At 38.2% G+C, this 20137-nt stretch overlaps 1 protein-coding gene and 1 pseudogene across 1 annotated transcript in view; both read left to right on the top strand.

Annotated features, from left to right (window-relative positions):
* Positions 1-20137, top strand: part of Dnah12 (dynein axonemal heavy chain 12) — a 206294-nt gene that overhangs the window by 143749 nt on the left and 42408 nt on the right. The window contains exons 50-54 of the mRNA XM_035452634.1: positions 1607-1787; positions 6849-6976; positions 8725-8814; positions 9807-9947; positions 19044-19285. Coding sequence (XP_035308525.1) covers positions 1607-1787; positions 6849-6976; positions 8725-8814; positions 9807-9947; positions 19044-19285 — 782 coding nt within the window. The remainder of the gene's footprint in view (positions 1-1606; positions 1788-6848; positions 6977-8724; positions 8815-9806; positions 9948-19043; positions 19286-20137) is intronic.
* On the top strand, positions 13128-13397 carry LOC103159739 (annotated as a pseudogene).

Raw genomic sequence — 20137 nt, 5'->3', positions numbered from 1 at the left:
GATCCTACTCCTCATGCTGAGTTGCCTTGCCCAGCCTTAGTGCATGGGGAGGTGCTTGGTCTTAATGCATGCTTGGTCTTGATATGCCATGTTTTGTTGATACTCATAGAGACCTGCACTTTCTTGGGCAGAGGAAGAGAAGGAGTGGATTGGGGTGAGAACTGAGGAGACATGGGGCAAGTTGGAGGGAGGCTGTGGCTGGGATGTAAAGTAAAAAAGAATAAAATTAAAAAAAAAAGATAGCAAATTCTCTGTCTCCCAACATCTATCAATTATCAGTAGCTCTTCAGCAAGGGATTGTCATTGTGTGAGCTTTCAAGTGACTTATGCATGCTGTCACAGTTGTTGAGTTCATATATGTAACTGCCCTGTTCTGTCCAGAAAATATGTTTCCTTATAGTCATCTACTGCCCCTGACTCTTCTGCAGTGATCCCAAACCTTGGGAGGAGGAGGATATGATATAGAAGCTTCTCTGATGAGATTTGAAAGCTACATTAATCTTTGGTTAAAATGAGAAGTTGTTAGGAGTCAGCAGAATAGTAGTAATGGGTTCTTTATCGTTTCTCACCTACAACCTATCTGGTTCTTGGTCCCAATAGCAGTGCCGAATAGGGGTTGCATCTTGAAAATCAGGCTTTAAACCTTATCAGAAAGTATTTGATTACTCCCATGCTATTCATTCCACTGTTGTACCAGTGAGAGTTTTTTGATAGACTGGTCATTATTGTAGCTAGCAGGATTCACAGCTAAATAAGATTGATAATTACTTTTCTCTTCTGGTATCATGCATAGCTCCTTCCAGCACTACAAAAGCTGGCCAGTAAAGATGAAACTTCCAAGTTAAGCACCAGCTTGATTTCTTCATGTTCTATACTTTGAACATGTGGTGTCTTCAGCAACAAAGTCTTACCATGAAGTTCTGGTAATGATAATAGCCTGTTATATTTAGGTATCAATGGAACCTTACTGACCAATAAATCCTATAGAGGTAGCACATTCTGGACACTGGACTTTTTATTAACCTGTGGTTAGTAGAGCATTATTATAGGGCAACTCCACTGAAGTTCTTTTTATATATAAATGTTTATATTTTAGGAACCTTCAGCAACAGTAGTTTTTCATGTGGTTTTCTTTTCAGAAAGTCTGTAGTATTAATTATCCCTCCCTGTATTTCTTTCTCTAACCTGCCTTCCCATCCCCACCCCATTTGACCACTCCTGTTTCATTATTCCTATTTCCCCTTTCTATCACTGCATTATGACTTCCTTCCTTGGAAATCTATTCTCTCTCCATCCCCCTTATTAATTTCCTGGCATCTGAGGATATTCTAAATGAGAAAAACATATCTAAAGATTCAAAACTAACATCCATAAAAGACATATTACATTTGTCTTTCTGGGTCTGGGTTACCACTCAGAATGATTGATTCTAGCTCTATCCATTTACCTTCAAATTTCATAATTTAATTTTTCTTAACAAACCTTTCTACTATTCAAAATGACATACTAAGTTCCCCAATTTTCAAATAGTCTTTTGTCTCTAGGCTTGAAGAAGCAATAGGTTACATGAAAATTTGTCCTTATTTACCTTGGTTCTTTTCTTTAGATTATTGAGATAGAATCTGCACAAGTAGAAGCAAAAAGAAAGTATGTGAAATTAGATGAAGAGATAGCCAGTGGGAAGGCGGAAGAAGCCCAAGCTCTGAAAAATGAATGTGAAAGTGACCTGGCTGAGGCAATTCCAGCCTTAGAAGCAGCTCTGTCTGCACTGGATACACTTAAGGAAAGTATTTGAATTTGCCACCTTGGGTTTCATCAACAAGGAAGCATATACAGGTCTTTGGTTAACATGCTATGACTCTATTTTGATGGGTTATATTGCATTTTTGTCAAGTTAAATGAACATCTGCATAGTTCTTCTTTGATACAATGCTATATTTACATATTTTCTTTTCCTATGTTATGTATAATTTTCAATCACAATAGTTTAGTAGGCATGGAATGAATGGTCCTTTTGAATACCTAGAGGTTCTACACATGGGCTAAGAAGTAAAGGAATGGGAGAAGAGGGAAAGGGAAAAGCCAGTGTGTATCTACTTCTGCAGCTTCCTGGATATATGGGCATAGAAAATTCAAGTTATATCTTATGCAGCTGTGAGTTGTACCTTTCTGCAGTACATTGTGTTGTATGTGACTTTTAAGGCTCTTTAGACAAGACAGAATCACTTCACCAACAGGAGAGTCAAGCACCAATTGATTAGGGAGGCTGAGAGTATCCAGATCCTATTCTCTGCCTGCTTCGTTAATCATTACCATGGTTTTCCATGTGGGAGACCTGACAAGACTACAAACTCAGCAAATGGCTAGCTTAGCATTTCACAGGCTCAAACCCTGTATGGCTTTAGTTCTACTGCTTAGTGGTAGTTTTAAGACAAGATTATTCTAGGGCATTCATACTAATATAAACTTCCTTGTGTTTTCACTCTGCCATGAACAAGGAATTTAAAACCTCAAAAAAAAATGAGAAGCTGAATGCAATGTCTCTGAGTGGAGAACATATGGAAGGAGCTTGTTTCTAATATTTCCTTCGTTTTTATGCTCCCAGCCAAGATATCTGACATGGAAGATGGAACTCATATGGAGGGAGGATTACAGTCTGTAATATTCTAGGCTAGTTATCTCTGAAGCTGTATATTTCCAGAACATTAAAAGAAGATGATGCTGAAGCAACATTAAACAGCTTCTAAAAGTTTTTAGAATTTGAAGATAAAGAAGGGAAAAGAGGGACTTAAAGGGATGAAACAAGTGGTTAAGATCAATTTCAACTTGACAAGTTTCCCAGGAGTAGTGAATATATATAAACAACTAATGGCATACATTCAAAATATAGGAACAATAAATTATTCTTAAATTCATTAATATTCTTAAATCAATAAAAAATTTATTAATATTCTATATTCTTAATTATATGTAAATGACATCCCCACTTCTAAACGAAATTCTTGCTTTTAAAATGTCAAGTGCATTGCCTCAGGAATTTTATGAAATGACACTGGAAGCTTAGGACCATGCTCTGAATGGCACACTGTGGTTTAAAACACACACAAAGCTCAGAAAATTATACTGTAAAAGAAAAGAATATGGAAGCTTTAAAATAATTAAGCTAGTTGTATCAGTCTAGGCAGACAAATGATAGAAAAGATCCCTGCGGGGAAAGGGGCACACAATCATTAGAAATGTTTGCCTCGGGGAGTCAAATGCACAGAGAACACAGGCAGATCACAGCAGACCCCTTCTCACCAACCCCGCCATCCCTCACAGGCAACACAGTGTGATAGCAAAATGGTGAACAGAGAAAGAATTGTGCTGACTCTTTGGGGAATTATGATCAATCAGGAAGTCAAAATTGCCACTCATTTAAAATATCTGGTCTCAGCAAATATACTAATGAAATTTAAAATAAGTCCATTTGATCCACAGAAAGCCAAGCCATACAGAAATTCTAGTAATGACAAACTCAGCCAATGGCTATCAGAATAATGATATCACTGAATTTGAAATGATTCTTAACACAGGTCACATGAAGAATGTAATCATAAAAACACACATTGAAGCTGGGCAGTGGTGGTACATGCCTTTAATCCCCGCACTCAGAGGCAGAGGCAGAGGCAGGCAGATCTCTATGAGTTCAAGGCGAGCCCGGTCTACAGAGTGAGTTCCAGGACAGCCAAGGCTACACAAAGAAACCCTATCTCTAAAAAAAATAAAAAATAAAAAAAGCATACTCTGAGATCTTTTATAAAACTCTTACGAATACCAGTGTTTATAAAACTGAGTCTTTTGTGTGTGTGTGGTTTTTAGAGACAGGGTTTCTCTGTGTAGCTTTGGAGCCTATCCTGGCACTCACTCTGGAGACCAGGCTGGTCTTGAACTCACAGAGATCCGCCTGCCTCTGCCTCCCAAGCATAAAATCAAGTCTTACAGAAGATATTTTACCTTTATTTCTAAGGATTAAACACAGATGTAGTTAATATGCTTCCTGGTGCAGAACATGTTACATAACTTCAATGCCAAATTGATCAAATCAACAGTATCTTCAACTGACAATCAGAAGAAGGTGGTGTATTATACACTGTGCTAGATAAATGGATTGTCCAATTAACTTCTATCCAGGCTGTCAGAGAACAGCTTTTATAGATGTGCCTAAGGTCACAGCGCACAGATAGAATCCTCAAAACTTTGGATAAGGCCAGAGAAACAAAACTACTGTTGGGTGAATGTCCTGAAAGTTACTGGACTGTGGTAGAAGGGCATTGTTGGTTAACTGGATCGTATTTTTCACTGCATTTATCCCAACAAAAACAGCTTTAAATCCCCAGAATAAAACCAAAGCACCATGAAACTTAATGCTACTCAAACATCTTGCTCTAAACACACAGCATAATGATTGTTCATCATGGGCTACATACCCAGAGGAAAAAAGGGGCCTGTGGCTTTTAAATGTTGTAACACACTGCCATTGGTTAAATTTAAAGATGTTTAGCTGAAGAAATTCTCACACAAATAACCTGCAGTGATTTGAAATGCATACCCCCTTGAACACTTCCTTTTCTCATGCTTAAAGGAAAATGTTTGCTGTATTTTGAAAATATCAGTTCTTTGAAACTATGTTCCAATATTTTTGTACCTGCAGTGTAATGAAGATTGAGATAAAATCTCATTGTAGTGACATACTTGGCAGTTTGGTTTCAAGCAGTACAATAAACAGTGTAGTTTAGAAATTGTTATAAAACAAAGCAGAATCAACCCCATGGAACCCATTATTATCTTTCTTTATGCTTCCCACTACTTTTAAAAGCCACATGGTGCTTATTTTCCCTGTAGAGGTTTGTCACCATAGACAAATTTAACAAATACTTTTATTTTAAAAATTGTTTTTAGATTATTTTATTTTATGTGTATTACTGTTTTGCCTGCATATCTGTATGCACCATGTCTGTCTGATGCCTGCAGAGGTCAGAAGTGAATGAAAAGAAGAAAAGGAACAGACATAACTGTTTGTTTATTATATGGGAGAGCACAGTCAGAGGCAGGGATATCTGGGAGAGTCTAGAGTGGACATGACGACACTGACCTGGGACAAGAGGAGGGGAAGAAAGAAGGAAAGGGGAGAGAGAGGAACCAGGTGTAGCAGCCAGGAGGCCAAAGGTATAAAAGGATGGGTAACCAAAATGTCTGGATTATATAGGGAAGAGCCTCTGGGGAGAGGCAGCCTAGCCCTTGGGCTACAGAGTTCAGGATAGAGGCAGGTTATCCCAGCCATACTCTTAACAAGAGGGACTGAGGGATGCTGGGAGAACCTGGATGCCAGGTCAACTTTGTCTTTTATTTTATTAACATGTTTTCATTTCTTTTACATACCAATGACAGTTTCTGTCTCTGCTCTCCTCCTTCTCCCTCCCCGTCTGCCTCCTCCCCATGCGTTCCTCCCCATGTACTCCTCCTCCCCATGCACTCCTCCTCCCCATGCACTGCATTCAGAAAGGGCAGGCCTCCCATGGGCTTGAACAAAGTATGACACATCAAGTTGAGTTAGGACAGAGCTCCTCCCCTCAATCAAGGCTGGGCATGAGGAACAGGTTCCCAAAAGCCAGCTAAGCACCAGGGACAGGTGCCAGGTCCAACTGTTATATGTTAAATAGCCACCTCAGCCATTTGCCCTGGGTTTGAAACTTAACAAGAAGAGGGTATCATATCCCCTGTAAGTGGAGTAAGGGATAATTGTGAGTCACTATGTGGGTGCTGAGAACTGATCCTCCCCTGCCCCCCCAAAAAAAGCCCTTGTTTTTAACAGAGACATCATTCTAGGCAGCCAAGACCATTAATTTAAGGAACTATTCTATCACTATGTTTCATGACCTTTCAGACTCTCCTCTAACACAAGAGTCTTAGTACCTTCCAAACTCTGCCAGTAGAGGACATTGGTCACGGCTGTGTATTTGCTGGTATGCAGTGTTAGTATGCTTTAGGGTCCAAGTTGATTCTATTTATTATAAGAAGTCAAGAAGTATTAAGGGAAATTTGTAAATGGACAACAGAATTATTGGAAGATGTACAAAAGAGCTCTTGAAGTGGTCCACTAGGAATGACCCACAAAGGCAAACCACAGACTGGTCTAATGGAGGAGTCATTTCTCCAAGAATGAAGCCTACACACCTTGTCCACGGAACTGTACAGCTCCACTCTCATCCATAGCAGTGAAACAAATGTCTCACACTGTGCCATTCTTCCCACCCATTGTCTGAGTTCTGGTGCAATTTGGGTGATGTGATAGTGGAATTTGTTCCTGTGTAGGGACTAAGACACTAGTTTCCCGGTACTTGAACCATTACAAGGAATATCAGAGGAATATTGAGATAATAAGACAACTGATGTTATCTTTCCTAACAATATAGGTAACAAATCATAGTTCTAATATAGGCTTGTCATATTATTTGTACATCATTTTGTAAATGATTCTCTGGGGGTTTCATAGCACTAATCGTGTCTTCATCAGGATTTAGGCTTGGTCTCTGTTCCTTTCCCTATTGCTAATTGTCTTATAACCATACAAGACAAAAAAATACTCAAGATGTTTTTTAATTCCCAAAATTACTTTTTTATTTTTTGAGGTAGTATCTCACTGAGTAACCCAGGCTGGCCACAAGCTCACAACTCTTTCCCAAACCCCTGAGCTCTGAGATTATAGGTTAATACTGCCACACCTAGCCTCAACATTAGTTTTTAATTCTCATTATTTAAAAGTAAGTTATTCTATAAGATGTCTTGTTTTCTTTTGATACAGCCAGCTGATATCACAATTGTGAAATCAATGAAGAATCCTCCAGCTGGTGTTAAACTAGTTATGGCTGCTGTTTGTGTCATGAAAGATATAAAACCAGAAAAAATTTCAGATCCTTCAGGAACTGGAGGGAAGGTAATAACTGAGCACAGATTCAAATCATATTCATGAATTGTAAAACAGAATTTGTTTTACCATTGTCAAATTAAATACCAACAACCTATAGTCCAGGAAAGAAATACTATTTTCTGGATTGAATGGACTCAAAATTAACTACAAAAAAAATAGTATCTGTATATGTCTTAGTAAATTTGGTGTCAGAAAGCTGTGGCTCTAGTTGCTTGTATTTTCTTTTCTGTCCATACAGACTCCCTGCTATTGCCATATGTTCTGAGGCCTGTTCTTTTTAGCTAAGATTTGTAAGAATATGACATATAGGCCAGGCAGTAGTGACACACACCTTTAATCCCAGCACTCGGGAGGCAGAGGCAAGTGGATCTCTGTGAGTTTGAGACCAGCCTGATCTACAAGAGCTAGTTCTAGGACAGCCTCCAAAGCCAAAGAGAAACCCTGTCTCAAAACACCACCCCATCACACACACACACACACCAAGAATATGATGTATAACCTTCAGGTGTTGTTTTTGAGAATTCATACATTTTTGCAGAGTTAAGAGAATTGTAGTAAAACAAAACAACTAAAAAGTCAACTTGTGCTGCCAGGTGTACTAATCCCAGCTCTCCAGAGTGGGAGGAGAGATGATCAGGAGTTTATGGTTAGCATTCAAGGCAACCCAGAGAAACATGAAGGAAAAAAAAAAAGAGGGTAGTGTGCGGTGGCTCACCTAGTAAGTCTAGCACACAAGAGGCTGAAGCCAGAAGATTGCTGTGAATTCCAGGCCTGTTGGGGCTCCATAGTGAGTTCCAAAGCAGATGAGATTTTGTCTATAAAACATTAACGTAAAAGCAAGGACTGTGGAATCAGAAGATCCACATTCAGAAATCTTAATCCGAGTAACCATGTGACCTCTGGATGAAGAGTCTGAATCTCTGAGGGATTCTAGTGAAAAGATAATCATAGCGTCCTCACAAAGTCAGAGGATATTAGCTAATGCATATAAAGCTCAATATCCAAAGCCTCATAAACAGCAAACACATAATGAATGTAACCTGTTATTATAATTATAATTCAAGGCATATATCCCTTAAGGAGGAAGGCATCCTACACTGAATTTACAGACATCTCCTCTCTAGGGTTTTATAATACCTGGGTTTGAATTCCTAAATTAATTTTTTAATTACATTTTTCATTAAGATAATAAAATAATTAGACCCTTCTCCAGTTATTCTCATTTACACATACACACACTAAATATATGTAATTTAATAAAAACAAAAGGAACCAACTTTAAAAAATAAAGTAATAAAAGTGTATTTTCTTCTGTGAAACTGATATGATATGTGACTACACATACTGTTTTTAAGTTTTCAAAAGAAATTATCACCTCTATTTTCAATTATCAAAATCTTAATTCAGTAAGTTTATATCCATGTTTAAAATACTTCATATTTTATATAATTAACATGTTCTTGGGGAGGATAGTCTTTTCCTGTTTTTGTTTTTGTTTTTTTTTTTAAACACAGGGTTTCACACATACTCCTGACTGCCCTGGAATACTGTAAGTTAACCAGACTGACCTTGAACTCACAGAGCTCTGCCTGACTTCTCTAGCATGCTGGAATTAAAGGTGTGCCACCACATCTGGCAAGAAATGAATCTTGATTTTCAAGAAGTTAAGATTTTTTTAAAAATATAAAAATCTTTCTGACTAATATGCATTCTTACTTGTATAACTAGTATATTTCCATAAACTTCATTTGTAGATACTCGATTACTGGGGACCTAGCAAAAAACTTCTGGGAGATATGAATTTCTTAAGAGACTTGAGAGAGTATGACAAGGACAATATTCCAGTAAGTTATATTAGATTTTCCTATTTAAATGTGATTTTGTTGCGATGTGATAATTTTTTAATTATACACTGTCTTATAAAACATAAGGAGATAATCCTTTTGTGAGATTAAGGTATTTGATAAAGGGACACTACATTTATTAATGTCAATAGAATGAATTTTCATAATAACAAAAAATACTTTTAGATTATCAGAAAGTTAATAAATTGCTATTTTAATATACTATTGATGAGTTCTCTAAATATCTTCATATAATAGTTCCTTTATTAGGAAATCTTGTTCATATTTACATAAAATAGGAAAGTATCATATTTTCCATTTGAATTGTTATTTATTAATGTTAATTATTCTATTTTCAAATGTTCTATCAATCCAATCTTTTTAGTGTTTTTAAAAAAGCTTTCTTCAATATCCATAAATTTATGTATTTTTACCATAAATATTTTTGTTTCTGCTATAATTATACTTTTAAAATTATCCCAAAATGTTTATTTTGAATTTTAAAAACAATGTAACTTTAGGCGGGCTGTGGTGGCGCACGCCTTTAGTCCCAGAACTCGGGAGACAAAGGCAGGCAGATCTCTGTGAGTTCAAGACCAGCCTGGTCTACAAGAGCTAGTTCCAGGACAACCACCAATGCCACAGAGAAACCCTGTCTTGAACCCCCCCCCAAATAAAACAGAAAAAACAATGTAACTGTAAAAAAAAAATGTGTGTGTGTGTGTGTTATAAGTGTGGGTACATGTGCCGTGGCACTCAGGTGAAGGCCAAAGGGTGACTTAAAGCATCTAGGTTTTTCCTTCCATCATGTGAGTGCTACAGGTTGAACTCAGATTATCAGGCTTGGTAGCAAATGTCTTTTACCCAACAAGTCCTATCAAAGGCCCTCAATGTAACTTTTTAAAATCCAAATGTTTTTATTATATATGATTTTCTTCTACTTTATGACTATGTGACTACTTTAATTTAAAATCTAAATCTCTGCTATATAGGTCGCTGTTATGCAGAAGATTCGTAGTGAATACTTGACAAACCCTGAATTTGATCCGCCTAAAGTCGCTAAAGCTTCTTCTGCAGCTGAGGGTCTGTGCAAGTGGATCATGGCCATGGAAGTGTATGACAGAGTTGCAAAGGTATTTTCAGGACTTGCATGCCCATTGCTTACTAAAATAGTCCCAGAAATAAATAAAAATGTACACATTAAGTTTTTAAATTTATTTTGTATTAGGTCTTTCAGAATTTTATACAATGTGTTTTGAGTAAACTCACCTCTCCCCAACTCCTCACAATCCATCCCCATCCCCTGCCCACCCACCCAACTTTGTGTTCTCTTTGTTTGTTATTTTCTACCCATCGAGTCCAGTTTGTGCTGCTCATATATTCTTAGATGTGTGCTCTTCCACTGGAGCATGGTCAACCACTGGTGGCAAAACCCTTAAAGAAAACTTGATATCTCCTCCCAGTTGCCAACTGCTCCTCAGCTAAAAGTGGATTTCATTTCCACCTCCCCTCTCTATTCTGGGAATTGGTCTGGCTTGAGTTTAACATGGGCTTGTGCATGCTGCCACAACTGCTGTGAGTTCATATGTAAAGCTGCTCTGCTGTGTCCAGAGGACACTGTTTCCTTTTATTCACTCATCATCTCTGGCTCTTAGAATCTTTCTGCCCCCTCTTCTATAATGATCCCTGAGCTTTAGGGGCAGGTGCAGTATATATGTTCAATTTAGGGCTAAGCATTCTGCAGGCTCTTTTACTTCAGTCATTTGTGAGTCTCTGTTAATTACCATCTGCTGCAAATAAAAGCTTCCCTGATGAAGGCTGAGAGATACATGCTCCATGTATGTGTCAGAAAGTCATTAGGAGTTGGCTTAATACCTTGTTCATTTAGCAGGATAGTAGTAGTAGTAGGGTCTCCCCTAAGGCTTGTGATCTGTCTAGCCACAGGTTCTTGACCCAACAATAGTGCCAGCCATGGGCTTCATCTTGTGGAGTGGAACATAAACCCAGTCAGAAAGTGGTTGGTTATTCCATAATTATTGTGTCATTATTACACCGGTGGCATGGCTTGCCAAAGCCAGTCCCATTGTAGCTCACAGGGTTCACAGCTGGGTAAGATTGAGAATTACTTTTCTCCTCTGGTAGCTTTCATAGCACCTTCTAGCAGTATGGAAGCTAGCCAATGGAATGAGCTTCAGCATCAGTACCCGAAGCTATCTATCTCCATGTTCTGTGACTCAAGTACATGGTATCTTGAGCAACAGGGGTCTTATCATTAACTCTGGAGGGTAATCAGTAACATTGGCAGTAGCTTGTAAAGTTTTGGGGGGTCTATGGAACTTCATTGACTGGCAACTCCAAACAAGGAAATCCATTCCCAGCATTGGGCTTTTGTTAGCTTGTAGTTTCTAGTAGGGTCATTGTTGTCTCATTACAGGATAAGTGATATGTGTGTGTGTGTGTGTGTGTGTGTGTGTGTGTGTGTGTGTGTGTGTGTGTGTGTGTGTGTGTGTGTGTATTAACTCTCTCTGTGTGTAAGTTTTTATAGTAGTAAGTAGGTTTCTATATGATTTTTAATCCCCCTTGTATTCCTTCCTCTAACCTTCCCTCCCCCACCTCAATGTAAACCTTTTCTGTTTTATTAGTCTCCTTTAAAATTTTATATTATGTTTTATATATCTCCCACCTTGAAAGCCCAACTCTACCACACCCTATGGCCTCTTGTTTCCAGACCTCTGTGGATATTCCACATGAAACATACACATCTGAAGATTCAAAGCTAACATCTACAAATGAGGAAAACATGTAACCTTCCTTTTTCTGAATCTGGGTTACCTTCCTCAGAATGATTGCTTCCAGCTCCATCAATTTACCTGTGAATTAAATAATTCCATTATTCTTAATAGCTTAACAATAAGCCATTGTGTAAATATACCACATTTTCCTTGTCTATTCATCAGTTGATGGACATCAAAAGTTTTTTTTTATTATTTCATGTCTATTGTGAGTAGAGAAGAAATGAATATAGATGAGCAGGTATCTCTATAGTAGGATATAAAGTCCTTGAGTATATATCCAGAAGTGGTGTAACTGGACCATATCGTAGATCTCCTTTTAGTTTTTAGAGGAATCTTCACAGTGATATCTACCAGTAATGGTTAAGTGTTCTTTCCCCATATCTACCAAAGAAATTGTTATAGTTATGTTTTTGTTTGTTTGGTTGGTTGGTTTTTTGTTTTGGGTTTTTTTGTTTTTGTTTTTTGGTATTTTGAGACTAGGTTTCTCTGTGTAGCTTTTGGAGCCTGTTCTGGCATTCACTTTGTAGACCAGTCTGGTCTCAAACTCACCTGCCTCTGTCTCCCAGAGGTGTGCACCACCACTACCCAGCCATAATTTGGTTTTGTTTTGTTTTGTCTTTTGCTGGTTTTTTTTTGGGGGGGTGGTTGTTTTGGTTTTGGGGGGAAGGTGGTTTTTTTTGGTTTTTCAAGACAGGGTTTCTCTGTGTAACTTTGGAGCCTGTCCTGGCACTCACTCTGTAGACCAGGCTGGCCTCCAACTCAAAGAGATCCACCTTCCTCTGCCTCCTGAGTGCTGGGACCAAAGGCATGCACCACCACCTCCTGGTGCTGGGTTTTTGTTTTTGTTTTTGTTTTTTTGGTTTTTTTTTTTTTTAGTTGTAGATATTCTGACTTGGATAAGATAAAAATCTCAAAGTATTTTTAATTTTATGATGAATAAGGATGTTGAACATTTTTAAATGATGTTCCAGACACTTATTTTTCATATTTTGTGAGCTCTCTATTTAGTTCCATGTCAAATATTTTAATTAGATTGTTTGGTTTCTTGATGTTTAGTTTCTTAGTTCTGTATATTCTAGACATTAACCCTCTATTAGATGTACAGCTGGTAAAGATTTTTCCCATTCTATGGGCTGCTTCTTCACTCAAATAATGGTGTCCTTTGTTATACAGAAGCTTTTAGTTTTATGAAGTCCTATTCAATAATTCTTGTTCTTATTGTCTATGCTATTGGAGTTTGTTCAGAAAGCCCTTTCCTGTGCCATTGAGATCAAGTGTACTCTCTACTTTATTATCTATCAGAATCAGATCTTGTGTTAAGGTCTGTAATCCATCTGGATTGAATTTTGTGCAGGATGAGAAGTAAGGATCAAGTTTCAATATTCTATATGTGCTATCCAGTTTGACCAGCATAATTTGAAAATTGTTGCTGAAAATTGTCTTTTCTTCAATGTGTATTGTTGGCCTTTTGTTATAAATCAAATGACAGGAGTCCAAGCTGCAGTGGTGTGAATCATTACAGGAAAAGGTTTTAGAAAGTTTGTTCCTGTCTTTGACATATTAGCTGAAAGAAGTGCAGTGAAAACTGTAACCAAAGGTTCCAGAAGAATCTCAGGGAAAGTATTGCAAACAACAGTAGCTAGGGGATCCAGTGGGAAAGGAAAGGGTGGATAAATTCAATTAGTTAGCATGAAAAGTTCTTCTCCCAGTGTGTGGAGGCACCAAAATAGTTCTAGGTAACAAGGATTATTTAGAAATGGTGACATTCTTGGAAAATATGTAGACTGAAATCACTGTTGAAATGGCATCACACGGAATGTCCATTCTACTAACATTCTGAACTATTTCATCATATAAATAATTTCCGCACTTCCCTTTTATATAATAAACTGATGATACCTAAACTAACATTCACTGTCTTTGCAACTTGGTTTTGATGTACTTTTATAAACATTTCCAAATAAAATAATGTAAATGAAAAAAGTATCTGTGGGAGTGTAGGTATATGTGTGGGTCTTTAATTCTATTCCATTGATCAATAGGTCTTTTTTTTTTTTATGTCCGTACCACAGTGCTTTTTTAAAGTTTTTTTTTTTTTTACTTTCTTATCTAAATTGGGAACAAGCTTGTTTTAATGTCAATCCCAGTTCCCTCTCCCTCCCCTCCTCCCCTGCCCCCACCAACCCCATGTCCCATCCCAAGTTTATTTTTTTATTTCATTTTGCATTCCAACCACAGTTCTCCCTCCCACCCCTCCTTCTGCCCCACTTACATCCTCCCAACTTTTATTAATATAGCTCTGTAGCATAACTTGAAATCTGAAATGGTAATACCTCTAGAAGATTTTTGTTTGTTTTGCTCAAGATCATTTGGACTATTGTAGGTTGTTTGTATTTCCTTATGAAATTTAAGGTTGTTTTTCCAATATCTAAGAATTTCTCTTGTGGCACACTCCTTTAATCCCAACACTCAGGAGGCAGAGGCAGGCAGATCTCTGTGAGTTCAAGACCAGCCTGGTCTACATAAGCTAGTTCTAGGACAGACTCCAAAGCCACAGAGAAACCCTGTCTTGAAAAACAAAAACCAACAAAGAATTACATTCAAATTTTGGTGTGAATTGCACTTAAATCTGTAGATTTCTTTGCATAGGATGGCCATTTTCACAATAGTCATCCTACCAATCCATGAACATTGCTGTAGCAGCAAGTACAGGTAGTTTGCCTGCTCAACTAGTGGGCTAAAAGGGTCCCTGGTTGGGAGGGTCTGTGTGCATTTTTTTGTAAACTTGACAAAAAGCTAAAGTCATCTGAGAGAAGGAAACCTTAGTTAAGAAAATGCCTCTAGCCGGGTGGTGATGGTACATGCCTTTAATTTCAGCACTTGGGTGACCAAAGCAGGTGTGTCTTTGCAAGTTCAAGGCTAGCCTGGACTATAGAGCTAGTTCCAGAACAGCCAGGGCTACACAGAGAAACCCTGTCTCAAAAAAACAAAAGAAAGAGAGGGGGAGAGGGAGGGAGAGAGGGGAGAGGGAGGGAGAGAGAGGGAGAGAGGAGAGGAGGGAGAGAGGGGGAGAGGGAGGGAGAGAGGGAAGGAGGGAGGGAGGGACGAAAGGAGGATAGACGGACGGTGGGCATTTTCTTAATTAATGATTGATGGTGGAGGGCCCAGCCCATTATGGGTAGTGACATCCATGGTCTGGTGGTCCTGGGTTCTATGAGAAAGTAGGCCAAGCAAGCTATAAAGAGCAAACCAGTAATCAGCACTCATCCATGGCTTCTGCATCAGTTCCTGCCTCCAGATTCCCGCCCTGCTTGAATTCCATCAGTCACTGCTTTAGATGATGAACAGTGTCTAGAAACTGGATTTCTATAACTGAAGAGACACCACGACCACAGCAACTCTTATAAAGGAAAACATTTAATTGGAGCTGGCTTACAGTTTCAGAGGTTTAATCCATTATCTTCATGGTGGCATGCAGACAGACATGGTGCTGGAGAAGTCCCTGAGAGTTCTACATCTTGATCTGCAGGCAGTGGAAGCAACTGTGTCCCACACTGGGCATAGCTTGAGCATATGAGACCTCAAAGGCTGCCTCCACAGTGACATATTTCCTCCAACAAGGCCACACCTCTTAATAGTGCCATTCTCTATGGGTCAAACATTCAAACACATGAGTCTATGGAGGCCATGCCTATTCAAGTCACCACAAACTGTTATATGGAACTGTGAATGAAATAAACCTTTTCCTCTCCAAGTTGCTCTTGGTCATGGTGTTTCGTCACAGCAATAATAACCATAACTAAGACAGTCTGTGATCTGGTGAGTCCCAAAGGGAGTGAGAGAGGCCAGGAGGAGGTCTTAGGAGATGGGGGTTATAGGTAACTTACCTTTGTTTCAGGGCCATGTGAATACAAGAAAATTTTTACCAGTTAAGATGGTTCTTAAGTGATTGCAAGAAGACCTTGACCTGCCACAGTTACAGTTTAGTCCTCAGATGTTACTTGTGGCCTAGTGGATGGAGAGTGTTGTGGGTGGTAATACTGGGACAGCAGAAATTATCTGCTTAACCACCATAGGCTGTGAGACAACAGGGAGGTAGAGCCTGATGATGGGAGAACAGAAGAAAGAAAGGATCCAAAACATAAGAGGCAAAGCCACCATTTTCAAAGTTGATTCAGATTGGTTAAAACAGCATATGCTTATAATGTCAGCTACTCTGGGATGCTGAGACAAAATTTCAAGTTCAAGGCCATACGGAGCTACAAAGTTCCAGACCAGCCTGGGCAACTTGGCAAGACTCTACCTAAAAATAAAATAAAATAAAATGGGTTGGTAGAGCTAGCTTAGTATACATGAGGCACCAACTTTAAAAAGATGGATCAGTCAGACAGTGGTGGCACACACCTTTAATCCCAGCACTTGAGAGGCAGAGGCAGGCAGATCTCTATGAGGTTGAGGCCAGCTTGGTGTACAAAGTGAGTTCCAGGATAGGCAGAGCTGTTAACATAGAGAAACCCTACCTAAGAGAGAGGGGGGAAGAAAGAAGAAGAAAAGAGAAAAACCCTCTCTTGAATAAATAAATAAATAAATAAATAAATAAATAAATAAATAAATAAATAAAAAGATGGGTCAATTTAATGATTTCCCCCATGGAAGGCCTCACCCTCCCTGGGGAGTGGATGGGGGTAGAAAGGGGAGGTTTGGTGGGGGGCATGGGAAGATGGGAGGGAGTGGAAACTGGGATTGATATGTAAAGTAAAATTGTTTCTAAATTAAATAAAAAAGAAAGAAAAAAAGATGGGTAAAGTTTGTGGATTTTCCATATGAGTCAAATCATGTGTTATTGACTTTGTCTAACTTCTTATTTCATTTGCCACCAGATATGTCTATATTACCACAAATAATAAAATTTTATTCTTTTGTGGCTAGTGTTCCTTTGTATATAGTACCATGTTTTTAAACAGTTGAACTACCACAGTACAAATAGCTTTTCTACATACTGACATGATTTCCTTTGTATATATAGTATCCAGAGTCTTGGATAATTAAGGAAGAAGAGGGTAGAGATATTTGGTTTGAAGGATATGTAATCATAGTTAGAAAAGAGGGAAAATTCCTAGAATAGACAAATAGAGAGAAATAGAAGGTAAATAAGTTATTTCCAGGCCACAGATTTGAAGAAGGGATGAGGAGATAGGTAGATGCAGAAAATAACTTAATAATGGTTATGAAGTTTCCATTTGGGGTAATGAAAAATGTTCTAAAATGACTGTGGTAATTATTGCATAGTTCTGTAAATATACTAAATACCATTGGTACTCACACTTTAAATGGGTGAATTGTGTGATACATGTATTATATCTCAATAAAGTTGTATTTAAAAGTTAATGCAGTAAGATGGGCCAGTGAATAATGCTTGCCACCAAGCCTGATGACCTTAGTTTAACCCTTGGGACCCACATAGTAAGAGGAAAAAACTCAACTCCTGCTAGTTTGTCCCCTGACTTCCACATGTATGTTGTGGCATGCCATGCCTGCATACATGCACAGACACACCCATACAATAAATATAATGAAAATGTAGAAGATATTAAAGATTCTAAGTGAGATGATCCATCAGGTTAAGATCCAGTATCGTTAAATTCAGAATGAAGAAAGACCCCATGAAGTAATGGCTTGAATTGAGAAGGGAACTTTTATGAGGTACCCACTGACCAAAGTTCCTGGGAAATCAGAGAATTTAGTTAAGAGTGATTTACAAATTTGTCTAGTAAAGGGGCAGAAAAACACAGGCATTGCATAATTATACCCAGGGAAGGAGGAATGTACACTAAAAGAGAAATGGAAATATTTGGTAACCTGTATTAGAATAAGCTCAAGTCACACAATAACCATGCAGTAGCCATTGGAAAGCTGTTCGGCAATGAGATGGACATATACTGATAGTGAGGTAGGGTCTTTTGAGTTTAGTTTGTGGAGAAGAGACCAGTGTGATTCTGTTAAGGTAGTAAAACAGATTCTATCTAGGATATCCTTCTACTGAACATATTTCTCTCCACACAGTAGTGTCATGACAGGTCCATTATCTCTCAATTCAGGTGGTTTCCAGATGCCCCACAGTGTTTCTTCCCTATCTGTACTTGTGTGTGCCATTTGCAGACCAATGCAGCTGCTCCATCTGGTGGTACATGCCATTAGTCCCAGCACTCAGGAGGTAGAGGCAGGTGGATCTCTGTAAGTTCAAGACCAGCTTAGTCTACAAGAGCTAGTTTCAGGACAGCCTCCAAAGCCACAGAGAAACCCTGTCTTGAACCCCCCTCATAAATAAATAAATAAATAAATAAATAAATAAATAAATAAATAGTAATAGGGAGACTTCAGCAATGTCTTCTCTGAAGTCAAAATGGAAAGGGAGCTTCCTGCCTTCTGTCTACTTATTTTAACACAGCATTCCTTGGGATTCTAGCCCAGAGGACAGAAAGTAAGACATTTAGAATTTGCTAAGTGTTTCTACTGCCCTCTTTGCCTCTAGCTTAATTCACCAGATGGGCTGGGACTACCCTCTTTCTGACTGTCCCAGATTCTCTCTATTCATCTTCTAAATGTTTTTGTACCCATGACTTATGGTATGATTAGTGATCAAGTTAACCAAAGCTTATTCTTGAAATGCTGATGGTACAACAAAATAACATTTTTAAAAATCCTTTCTCTTCAACAAAAAAGTGTCTTTTTAAGAGTTCTAGAGGAAATTTTAAATTTGTGAAACTTACTACAAAACTTTTCCTTCTTTGTATTTTTACTATCATAGTCTTAATCTCTCCAAGATCAATGTGCTCCTTGGTATGACTTAGAAGAAGGTCCCAGACTTAGGAAGGAAAATAATAATTTAAGAAAACATTAAAACAAAAAGCATATTCATATATATTAAAAGAAAAAAATCTCACTATAGAAATAGATCAAGAAGCCAGGCATGGTGGTTCATGTCTCTAATACCCAGACTTGGGAGGCTGAGGCAAGAGGATTGTCATAAGTTTGAGAGAAATATGGTGAGTTCAAGGCCAGTCCAGACTATAGAGAAGAGCCTGTCTCAAAACAAAAACCAACAAGTGAAACAAAAAGGAAGAAACAATCACCTGACTCCCCCACCCCTTTTTCAGTTGATAGGAAACTTCTCATTATATTAAAGCACTTTGCTGCATATTGTGATATTTTTACTCTATGTTAAAATAGCTTGTTATTCCAGAATTATTTACTTTATATACTATAGTTTACAAATCCAAATGATTTGTATATTTTGTGGAGTATATAGGTCTTTTTGCTTTATATAAGATTTAAATGCTTATTATGTACAATTTGTTGTTATACCCCATGTCTGACCTGTAACATCTAGCATCGACATAGAACACACAACATCTGCATATTGTTTCCAAACAGGTCGTGGCTCCCAAGAAAGCTCGATTATCAGAGGCTCAGAAATCCTTGGCTGAGACAATGGAGCTCTTAAATCAGAAGAGAGGAGAACTTGCAGAAGTAGAACATCATCTGGAGAATTTACAGAATACTTTTCTTGAGAAAACAGAAGAAAAGGCAGCTTTAGAAGATCAGGTGGAACTGTGTGCTAAGAAGCTGGAACGAGCCTCAAAACTGATAGGAGGGCTCGGAGGAGAAAAATCAAGGTAGAGGCTACTGCTTCTCATGAGAGCTAAGAATGACGGGCTTGAGAGGGGGGCTGTCATCGGGTGCTGGTCCCAGTTACTTCTGATTTTACAGTGGCTAATTGAGAATTGGGAGCTGGGGCTCTCTAAGGGAGCAAGATGCATGTTGATGACAGTATTTACAACTTGTTTTCAAAAACAAAAACAAACAAAAGGAGGGGAAGAGGAGAAAAGAAAATGCAGCAGTTTTTTAATCTAAGTGGCAATTGTTGGTTAGGTAGTTATTCTCCACTTTTCTGTGTATCTTTAGATTGGACTGCACCATCAACTATCTCATTATTGTTAATGTTCACTCAATGAATAGCATGAAATAGCAACTTAGTTCAAGTCAGATGGTTTTGAAATACCTTCTATCATGATGATTTCATTTATCATGAATGGAAAAACTATCGACTTTTTCTGCAGAAACTCAACTTTAAAAAAAATTATTTATTATGTATACAGTGTTCTGCCTGCACACCAGAAGAGGGCACCAGATCTCATTACAGATGGTTGTGAGCCACCATGTGGTTGCTGGGAATTGAACTCAGGACATCTGGAAGAGCAGTCAGTTCTCTTTAACCTCTGAGCCATCTCTCCAGTCTGAAATTCAACTTTTTAATTTAAGGAGTATCAAAGAGTCTTGCTTCAAAATAGTATTTCTGGAATGAATTACAAATGTTTCTGGTTCTTATTTTCTGAATAAATACTGAAGCAAACAGTGGGACCAAACAGAAAATTATAAAGCAAAAAAAAAAAAAAAATGCTAGGGTTGTCATTGTTGGAAAGGCTGAGTTTCACAGGACATACCTATTGCCCTAATATTGAAATGTG

Source organism: Cricetulus griseus, assembly GCF_003668045.3.
Source record: "Cricetulus griseus strain 17A/GY chromosome 1 unlocalized genomic scaffold, alternate assembly CriGri-PICRH-1.0 chr1_1, whole genome shotgun sequence".
NCBI classification, from domain to species: domain Eukaryota; kingdom Metazoa; phylum Chordata; class Mammalia; order Rodentia; family Cricetidae; genus Cricetulus; species Cricetulus griseus.
The sequence above is the reverse complement of the archived record's forward strand: the minus strand, read 5'-3'. Positions and strand labels throughout refer to the sequence as shown.